Source organism: Apium graveolens, chromosome 10 (genome assembly GCF_009905375.1).
Source record: "Apium graveolens cultivar Ventura chromosome 10, ASM990537v1, whole genome shotgun sequence".
In the NCBI taxonomy this organism is placed as follows: Eukaryota; Viridiplantae; Streptophyta; class Magnoliopsida; order Apiales; family Apiaceae; genus Apium; species Apium graveolens.
In genome coordinates, this window is record NC_133656.1 from 196,521,675 (window position 1) to 196,532,270 (window position 10,596).

A 10,596-nucleotide genomic window follows, 5' to 3' on the forward strand; every position below is an offset into this window, starting at 1 on the left:
TTTGAGACTTGACTGAAAATAAATAATATAATATAATATGTTGTTCACGGAACTCGAGCCCTGAACCTGTAGCATAATAAGTAGCATAATAAAGAATATAAGAGTTTAAATATAATAAGTTCTTGACAGGGTTCGAACCCTGAATCCCTGAGAGCAATGTAAATATTAATATGATAATATTTTATTATTGCATCCAATGATTCTCATCTTTCTGACTTTAGATCTGACGATTGTTATTTGTTCTACCAAACAACTTTACCTAGCAACTGACTGCCAAATATAGGGTGTTTGGTGTTCTGCTTATAAGAATATTGATATTGGACACTAGAATGGCGGGTTGACGGGGCCTACAAACATTTGACGGTGAGCCTAATTAATCACGGATCCAGTTCTACTTTCACTTCACCCCTTAACTACCAAAAATACGCCTACCCTCCACTTATACAAAACACAACCCCCCAAGGTCATTCCGGTAATTTCATCCCCTACAACAGACTCCACTACACTCCAGCTATTATATTTGTCTCCTCTCTTCTCCCTCTCATCAATTTCAGCGCAACGAACAGATTTACAGCCGGATATTAAAAAATCTCTATAGAGATCTCGAGAGAGAGAGAGATTGGAGAGAATGAGAGAGATTGGAGCGCAACAAGTGATTGAAGGTAGTAACGGGAAAGGTAATGGTGATCAATTTAACGGCGGCGGTGGAGTGGCGGGACCGCCGCAAGGTTTGGTTGAGAGATTGAAGGATTATGGACAGGAAGATGCTTTTGCGCTGTGGGATGAGCTTTCGAATGAGGAGCGTGGTCTTCTTGTTAAAGATATTCAAGTAATTTTAATATTAATTTCGCAATTGTGATGAAATGTGTTTGTGTATACGTGTGATGAATGGATTGAATTGATTTTTTTTTTGTGATTGTAGAATGTGGATCTTTCGAGGATTGATCGGATTATTCGTTGCTCACTTCAATCACATGGTCTTTTTTTAATGTTAATGTTAATTTGTTATAGCTTTGTATGACTATGTTTCGAGAATTGAGTTGTTATGATTGTGATTTAGGGCTACCTGCTGCGGCAATTGAGCCGGTGCCAGAGAGTAGTGTGTCGACTGTGGAGGATAGAAAGCTCGAAGACCGGGAACGGTGGTGGAAGATGGGAATGAAGGCTATTTCCGAAGGCAAATTGGCTGTCTTACTTTTATCCGGTGGTCAGGTAGTATTCTTTTACTATCTTTTAGGATTGCAAATTGGCTATTTCCGAAGGCAAAATTGGCTGTCTTACTTTTAGAGAGAGAGAAAGAGAGAGAGAGAGAGAGAGAGAGAGAGAGAGAGAGAGAGAGAGAAATTTGGTGAAATTTGGCTTTCTGGGTGTCGGCAATTCGGTGAGGATATGCTGATCTAGAAAAGAAAGAGTAAAAAAGGAATCTTTATTATGCTTTGATTATAGTGGGGTTATACTTATAATATTAATGCAATCAGTCATAGGGTGAGTGAGGGATAATTATGTTCCTATTGTTTAAAGTAATTTCTTTTGTTATATTTCACTCTTTATCCACTACATGGCCCTGAGGACATTTGACTTGTTTTAATAATCATATTTTCTGCAATCAATTGGTAAAGTAAAATCATTTTGTTTTAACACAAAAAGGAGCATACTTTTGCTTAATTATTACTCTCTGATTGACCATGTTCAAACTATCAAATAATCATATTTTCTGCAATTGATTGATCATGTAAAAGCATTTTGTTCCGACACAAAGAGCTTACTTTTGTTTAATTACTAATATTTTGCATTCACGGTATTAACTAATTAATCGATCATGGTCAAAATCCAAAATTTAATTTTGGAAACAAGTTCAAATATTTTTCAGGAGTCAGGAGTAATGTATGTTATTTTCCAAAGAAGTAGAATTAAAAAAGTGATTTTATCATTTTGGGATTTTCCTACTCCAGACCAATTAGGTATCTACAATTCTAGGTAAAATAATAATAATTTGCTACTACTTCCTTATATAGTTGCTAATATTGGTAATTTGTACAGTATCAGCATTTAAAAAAAACTGTTTATACAATTTTTTTTACTTAGTATGTGTATACAAATATCTATTTTTATATCTTAATTTTGTAAATGTTGTCTAGAAACCCATTTCCCAATTTGGTCTGAGTGACATGGTGGAAACCACTACTTTGGCATTTTTACTTGTGTTTTACATTTCACTTGTTTATTATGCTCTTAGATGTATTTTCTCGTGGTTAATTTGATTGCAGGGAACTCGGCTTGGAAGTTCAGATCCTAAAGGATGTTTCAGTGAGTAACTATCATTTTAAACTATAAAAGATATTATTATTATTATTTATTATTATTATGTTAATACTCGCGTACCTTAAGATGTAGAACAGCAGGATAGTTCTTATTTGTGATTACCTTACTCTCAAGAAAACTTTGATAAAGATGAATAATATTGTCTGTTAGAAGTTAAAAGTATATAGTTAAAGTTTGTTTCAGTGTTCTGCTGCACTCTTCCACTGTGCAACTCCCGTACAAGATGTACAGTGAGTCAATGACTTCAACATCAATTTTATCTTCAGTGCTTTATCTTCTCTGGCACGTATATTTTCTCTTACATTCATTTCACTGTCAATACCAAATTAAGCCATACGTCAACTTAAAAATTAGTCTGCAATCTTTAATTTCTAGAAACTTAGATGTCTTAAGAAGGAGCATATGTTCTTAAATTTGAGTACGTGTCGCGAATTCCTTTGGCGAAGTTAATATTTTCCTTAGTGTGCTTATGCAAGCCTTAGGTCTCCCTTATAATAGCGAAGTTTTAACAATAATTAAAGATCGAATTAGTGAAGTAGGAAAAATAAAAGATATTACTTGGAACAAGCAATTAAGTCTGACCTCTTAGCAATGCAATAGTGTGCCAGTGGTTTTCTTCATCATGTACCTTCTCTAATCTTTCTAGATAGGCAATTATTTTGCAGTTCTTCATATTGGAATGATGGATGGTTGAAAATCTTGGTTTTACATTCGTAAAGAAAACAAGAATTTTGAGTTACACAGAGCACTAGCCCATTCAGTTATATAAAATATTAATTCATCACCCTCTTAACTGCTTCTATATCACCATGTTTCTTCTTCGTCTTCCATCATAAGATAATCTATCATAGAGTCCGCAAGCTCTACAAATTCTACTGTGTGGATGTGATAGGTCCCAATCAAAGCTTATATTAAGAAGATAAGTATCTCTTATGGTGAGAAATGAACCAGTTGTATACACAATAATTCTCTGCTTTCTAATTCAGCAGAAACATTCATAAATAGAGTTAAACTACAATACCTGCTTCCTAAAACTGCTCAACATGACTTCCTAAAACATTGGCCACTAATTCTACCAACTGCAAATGACTAACATACACTAACTAATTAGATAAAAATAAATAATAATAGATAAACTTATTCCTAAGCATAACATATTATCAATGACCTATCAATACCCTCCTTTTCGACTAGATCCTTGTCCTCAAGGTCCATGCTCTGGAACCTCTATTGTGTCACTTGTGATCGTAGTAATGTTTTCATTTTGACACCCTTTAAGCAACAAGAGTTGTGGTCCAGTGCATCTATGACCAACAGTGAACTTATCATTACAATTGTAACAGAGGCCTTAAGTTCGTCTCTTTTGCATCTCCTCCCAAGTGAGACGTTTCATAGTCGGAGGTTTGCATCTCCTCCCAAGTGAGACGTTTCATAGTCGAGGTGTTGCCTTTGCTGGGGATGTCGAATTCAATCTGACCACGACAAATTGGGGGAGAATATATAGTCCTTTGTTGACGAGTGAGTTGTTCCTCCTTCATTCGTGCAAAGCTAATAGCCTCCTTTAGTGTTTTTGGTTTGAACATTCTGATGCCATCTGCAATTTCAGGCTTAAGACCTCCCATGAACGTGCCAACCAAAGCCTTTTGTGTCCATCCACACACTCTATTCCCAAGCCTTTCGAATTCCTTTTGATAGTTACGTACCGAGCCTGTTTGTTCTACCCTCGAAAGTGCTTCATCGAAATCTTCGCAATCTGTTGGTCCAAAGCGTGCCCATAACTCATCGTGGAAGATGTCCCAAGTTACTTCTCGTCTTTCTTCCTTGTATGCACGTAGTAACCACTGCCACCACTGATTTGCTTCTCCTTCAAGGTGGAATGATGCCAAGGATACTTTTTTCGTTTCTGCAGTGCCTTGAAATTCAAAGAACTGACCAACGCGGTTGAACCACTCCGTTGGATCTTCGCCAGAATATTTTGGGAACTCAAGTTTGGCCATTTTGGATGAAAAAATTTGGCGATTCGCTTCCAAATCCTCTCTCTTTTCCTCTCTGTTGGAACGAGAGGGACCATCTCGATTATTGTTATTGCCTGCTTCTTTATTTGCAAGTAAAACTTGTGATAACCTGTTAACAGTTTCCTCTAGTTGGCGCATCTTGTCGGTAACATCAACTTCCATTCTGCTCAAGCCATCTTGAAGTCCACCAAAAGCAGCCTCTAGACTCTCGATTCTTTCCTTGTTTGATGCCATTATTAATCAAGCTCTGATACCAATGATAGGTCCCAATCAAAGCTTATATTAAGAAGATAAGTTTCTCTTATGGTGAGAAATGAACCAGTTGTTTACACAATAATTCTCTGATTTCTAATTCAGCAGAAACATTCTTAAATAGTGAAACTACAATAACTGCTTCCTAAAATTGCTCAACATGACTCCCTAAAACATTGGCCACTAATTCTACTAACTGCTAATGACTAACATACACTAACTAATTAGATAAAAATAAATAATAATAGATAAACTTTTTACTAAGCATGACATATTATCAATGACCTATCAGGATGGGCTCGAAAGCGATTGTTTCAGACGTTCGAGAATACCTGGCTACATTACCTGAATTATTTGTTCATTTTTTTTAAAATTCTTCCTGAAGTAGTTAATGATAGGTTAAGTTACAAACTATAGAAGGATGATGTAAAATGACACTACATATGATAAAGTACATACGAATTATTTGTACTTTTTGTCTTATTTAGAATTGTGAACTAGTATAATTTTTCCATATCTCCCCTCTCCATAAATTGTAGTTGTAATATCAGAACTGGGTTTCAGATATTGGACTTCCATCCGGGAAGTCACTTTTTCAACTGCAAGCCGAGAAAATCTTGCGTGTTCAGAGATTAGCAGCTCTATCTCAAAATGAGGGTGAGCATCATACTTGGGTTGTTCGGGTTATAAATTTATCAGACACACTCTCCTTATTTTTCTAGTTCATGCAGGATCTTCTGATGTTGTGCCAATACATTGGTACATTATGACTAGCCCGTTTACTGATGATGCCACACGCAAGTTCTTTGAAAGTCATAAATATTTCGGTCTTGAATCTGATCAAGTACGCTATAGATTTTTGCACACTTCCAACTTTGACTGATTCTAGTCTTCTAGATGCTCCTTGTTGGTTGATTCTTTAAATTTAATTCTTATACATTTTAATGCAGGTTACATTCTTCCAGCAGGGCACAATACCTTGTGTTTCCAAAGATGGTAGATTTATAATGGAGACTCCATGCAGAGTAGGGTTTATTCTCTTTTACTTCCACAGTTTATGTTTGCGCTTATAATATGGGACAGATGTAGGCCGTGTTGGCACTTTCCCAGTGAGCATATTTTAGCAAATTAATTATTTATGCATCTATTTTTTACTTTTTTTAATCCACTCTAATATATGTACTTTCGATAGACTCACATTTACCGTTATTGATCAAATCTGGCTAAATAAGAGAGTACTTCAGAATAGTTGTCACTAAATAAAATTTCAGAAGATGCCTTGTAAACATCCACAAAGAATGGACGTAACTGAAATGGGGAAGATGATTTATTATTGAACTCGATAGCATCATCATTCTTTTGTCGGTATTTTAGGTTTACTATTTTCCTTGTTATAGCCCACTTCCGAACATATGTTCTTGAGTTTTATTGTATGTTCAGTTGAATACAGTAGCTAGACTGCACCGTAGTTTTGTTTTCCTTCTACTGAAAACGGTGTAAGACAACAAGGACTTGAATACAAAACTGATGAGACAACGCAAAGTTACAAGGTTGATGTTCTCTCTGCAAACATGACAGTTGTGTATTTTTTCGTTAAACCATATAGAAAATTATAGGCATTTTTTCTGCTAAAATGTTAAAACATCAATTGATTAGGATTTGCAATGAATTTTTGGTATACTATCGTTATAGTGCTTTGTTACTTTTGATGTTAATTGAAAATTTCTATTTGCTTGTAATATTATACTCCCATTTACTACTATACCTAGTTATTTTTGTGAAATATCTGTGAATATGGTAGTTATGGAAATCTAAATTTGTAAAGCCAGGTAGCGAAGGCTCCAGACGGAAATGGAGGAGTCTATTCAGGTATAACACAATTCGAGTGTTAGTTCTCTAGGAGGCTTTGTTATCACTATTGCTGATCATATACATTGCCATTGTTGTTTTTATATAAAGAGTTCTGATTTGATATTGTACTATATGTCAATTTTTAGCTTTGAAATATTCAAGGTTGCTGGATGATATGACAATGAGAGGGGTTAAATATTTGGACTGTTATGGAGTTGACAACGCTCTGGTGTGTTTTCCTTTACTACTGCTTTTTAAAAGTTATTCCATGTGAAACCTTAAATATTTCTTGCGAATCATAAATTCTTGTTTCTAATTCCATTTGTTTGCAAGCAGGTTCGTGTTGCTGACCCTACTTTCCTGGGTTATTTCATTGATAAAGGTGTAGCTACTGCAGCTAAAGTAGTCCGTAAGGTACATTGTTTATGCTTCTTTATATGTCACTGGATTTGGTAAAATATGAATTTGTATATTTGTAAGCACCAAGATTGCTTTCCAACATATCCGAAGTCATATTTGCAGAAGTAACCATCCCAATATTCAGTTATTTTAGTCTTTTATCTCCTCGTTAAGTTTGAAGGGTAGCGCAGAGCATTTGTAGGGTCGCATCAGGACATACAATAACACAATGTAAAAAAAACATGTACATATTAAATGCAAGAGAAACTATTACCAAACATCTGGACTAGTCAAAGAAGTCAGAGTTAACCAGAACAACAAAAAAAAGGCAGAGCATTGCAGTTGAAAAACTTGTGCGAGTCCACAGTGAGATGTGCTCATGTTTGGGTTAACTGATACTCTTCTTTTTGCACGCATTTTAAGACGCATAGTTAAGGTACTTAGAAATAATATATTTCAATTTTTTTTTTGTTTTGTATAAAAGTATGAACTTTATATTTTTATACAAAACAAAAAAATTTGAAATATATTATTTCTAAGTACCTCGTCCAAAAACATTGAAATGCGTGAAAAAGTTAGAGGGCCAGCCTTTTTGGGACGGTGGGAGTAATTAATAGCCTAAAAAAATAGTTTTGTGCATGCTTATCTATGATGGAAGAAATTATATGCCAGTGAAAAGTGGTGATCTATCTTTGTGACATTGGTGATTAATAAATAGTAGCAATCCAAGATTTTATGATTATAGAATCATCTAGCGGGTGCTGTAGGTTATATAGTGGCTTCTCTCTTTTATGCAGTCTTCTCTAATATGTTGTACCATATTAAGCCATCATAGAATAATTTGATTGCAGGCTTACCCTCAAGAAAAGGTTGGCGTGTTTGTAAGGCGAGGGAAAGGTGGACCTCTTGCTGTGGTGGAATACAGCGAGTTAGATTCATCCCTGGCTAGTGCAATAAATCAGGAAACTGGAAGGCTTCGTTTTTGCTGGAGTAATGTAATGTCTATCTCACCTTTATCACTTTACTCTTCCATGATTTCATTTTAAATTTGTTCCCTGCTTTCCAAAGTTTGCATGTTATACCTTAAAGTTGCTTGCAGATTAATTCTGTAGCAGTCAACCTTTTTTACTACTTCATAACTTGTTACTTTATTTTTATTTTTTTTGCCTTTTGCAAGATGCTTCTATCTGCTTTAATCTTATGAAATCGAGTGATGCCTTGGCATTGTTTTATAGAAATAATTGTATCATCCGAATTTATGGTTTCTTTTCCTGCCTCAGGTTTGCCTACATATGTTTACAGTTGATTTTCTAAATCAGGTTGCAAATGGCCTTGAGAAGGACAGCATGTCAGTAAAGTTTCTGCTTAGTTGTATATTTTCAGTTGTGTGTATATATATGATTCCGTCTGATATATGATTTAAAATTATGACTTGATTACAACTAGGTTTGCCTTGAGAGATTAAAACAAACATAGATGCTTGTAGCTGATTTACACTCTGCGCAAATGTAGTATGACTCGATCTTGACATCATGAACGAAACGAAATTTTATTATTTTTGCACATAGTGCTCACGTCTGTCTGGAAACTTTAAAAGAATATAGTTGTCATAAGTTGAGAAGTTGCACCACCTAGTGAATGTTTATATATTTGCTTAGCTTTAGCCACTAGTGTATTATTGAATAATTCTAAACAAAAATTTCTTCTTTTCTTCTGAAACTTTTTAACAGTTTCAAAATTCACCTGATAATTGTAAATTAATTAGCACAGTGAATAGGAAGATTTATGTACAGTGAGAAGTTTCATCACCTAATGAATGATTATATATTTGCGTAGCCACTAGTGTAATTATTGAAGAATTCTAAACTAAACTTTCTTCTCTCTCTCTGAAACTTTTTAACATTTTCAAAATTCAGCTAATTACAATAAATTGATTAGCGCAGTGAAAAGGAAGATTCTATGCAAAAGACCATGTTGTAAATGGGTCTACATTTCTCAGTTCTCACCATCCTGATTCACACATTTTTACCTTGTTTATTGCATAAAATTCCATGCACTGCAGTGTATCATTTGTTAGTTCCTCTAATCAAGCAATTTTTATTTGTTATTGAAGTGTTAGTGTTACGAAGTTACTGTTTTTAAAACAAATTGATGTAATGCAGTTATCATCTCGCGGAGAAGAAAATTCCATCAATCCATGGATATACAATGGGATACAAATTAGAGCAATTTATATTTGATGCATTCCCTTATGCACCTTCCATGACACTTTTCGAGGTAATTTATCCTTCCGTAGTTGCTAAAATCTGCAGTTCCCTTTGGACTTTGTTTTTATATCGAGAGTGATAAGATCATATTCACATAGGTTTTGCGTGAAGAAGAGTTTGCTCCAGTTAAAAATGCGAATGGATCGAATTATGACACTCCAGATAGTGCTCGGTTGTTATGTCTTCGTCTTCACACTCGTTGGGTGGTTGCTGCTGGTGGCTTCTTAACACATTCGGTCCCTTTATATTCGACGGGTAATTAACCCTGTTTTCTTAGATTTGCCTATATGATGAACAATAATTAGATATATCTTAGGACAAAAAACATTTGATAATACTGGACAATAGTGATGAAGTTTCAAATATTGACCTATCGTTTTGTTCTGCAAGACGGAGCCTTAAATTACCGGCTACACACAGTCGCACCCCTTTATATATCTTACTATTTAGCCTGTGAGTTTTTGATTTAGCACTCAGTTGATTTTACTTTTATAATAGCAGTGTTCTATCACTTTGAGCGCAGGTGTGGAGGTATCACCACTTTGTTCTTATGCCGGAGAAAACCTCGAAGCTATATGTCGTGGAAGAACATTTCACGCACCTTGTGAAATCTCATACTAATTAGTTTTGCCACATCAAGTTGTGAGTTTTTCTTCAATCATTTGGCGGGTGTTTTTTCAGCTTTTCTTTTGCTTATATATTTTACTATAGAATTTGTGCTTATGAGGTCTGTAATTTCACGCTGATAGATGTATTGCTCGACTTGTTGTAATGTTTTTGGTTGTCTTCGAGCAAGTTTTTGAGTTGTTTCTTATTGTATTTCTCCGCTGGTCACTCGGATGTACAATGAGGGGGGGGGGGGATATTTCTTTCTTTTTTTAGTATTCTTTTTCAACCACCGAGTGAAAAGATTATGATAACTAATGAGGTGTCAGTTTAATACAGTATATTTTAGTAGAAAGAAGGCCTGAAGGACCTATATAACCTGCTAGATATTGCACTAAAAAATCATGTAATAATTAAATGAGCACTGCCCTGTCATTAGAACCAATTCCCGTGTGAGTATAACAATCAGTAAAATCAGAAGTTACCAGCTGTATAATTTCAATAGTACAGAAAGTGTAGATAACGGCAGATGTATAAACCTTACTGTTGTAACAAACGACTTCTCCTTTGCTGGTATAGTAACGCTTGTTGCTGTCCTCACTTCACGAAGTTGTCCGGTCTTTAGCTACCCATATTTGTAAGATATATTTGATAATTGTTTCCTTAAAGTATAATGTATGAACTAAAATTTAAAAAAACTCAAACTAATATTGGACATGCCTGTACAATACAAGATCAATCACATCCGTTCCAAGTGAGTTTGAAGGTAGATTAATAACCCCTAATCTATAAATATGCCTGTGGATGGAAAATACAGACGCACAAATATTGTACGCCTCTATCTTGTAAATAATTATTATAAATTTTTATAATCTATAAATATA

At 34.9% G+C, this 10,596-nt stretch overlaps 1 protein-coding gene across 1 annotated transcript; it reads left to right on the forward strand.

Moving 5' to 3' along the window:
* Positions 1 to 436: 436 nt before the first annotated feature.
* Positions 437 to 9,925, forward strand: LOC141690192 (UDP-N-acetylglucosamine diphosphorylase 1-like). Its single transcript, XM_074494870.1, has 15 exons — positions 437 to 829; positions 923 to 977; positions 1,061 to 1,212; positions 2,268 to 2,307; positions 5,154 to 5,246; positions 5,321 to 5,433; positions 5,540 to 5,614; positions 6,419 to 6,458; positions 6,587 to 6,669; positions 6,777 to 6,854; positions 7,691 to 7,834; positions 8,120 to 8,187; positions 9,002 to 9,116; positions 9,205 to 9,361; positions 9,630 to 9,925. The coding sequence occupies exons 1-15, from the start codon at positions 629 to 631 to the stop codon at positions 9,725 to 9,727; spliced, it is 1,512 nt and encodes a 503-aa protein (XP_074350971.1). The 5' UTR covers positions 437 to 628; the 3' UTR covers positions 9,728 to 9,925.
* The last annotated feature ends 671 nt before the right edge of the window (positions 9,926 to 10,596 follow it).

Excerpts from the sequence above, each read along its gene's own strand:
- LOC141690192 (XM_074494870.1), top strand. The coding sequence starts at position 629 with ATGAGAGAGATTGGAGCGCAACAAGTGATTGAAGGTAGTAACGGGAAA. Across the intron at positions 5,615-6,418 it reads TAATGGAGACTCCATGCAGA|GTAGCGAAGGCTCCAGACGG; the intron begins GTAGGGTTTATT and ends TTGTAAAGCCAG. Across the intron at positions 7,835-8,119 it reads TTCGTTTTTGCTGGAGTAAT|GTTTGCCTACATATGTTTAC; the intron begins GTAATGTCTATC and ends TTCCTGCCTCAG.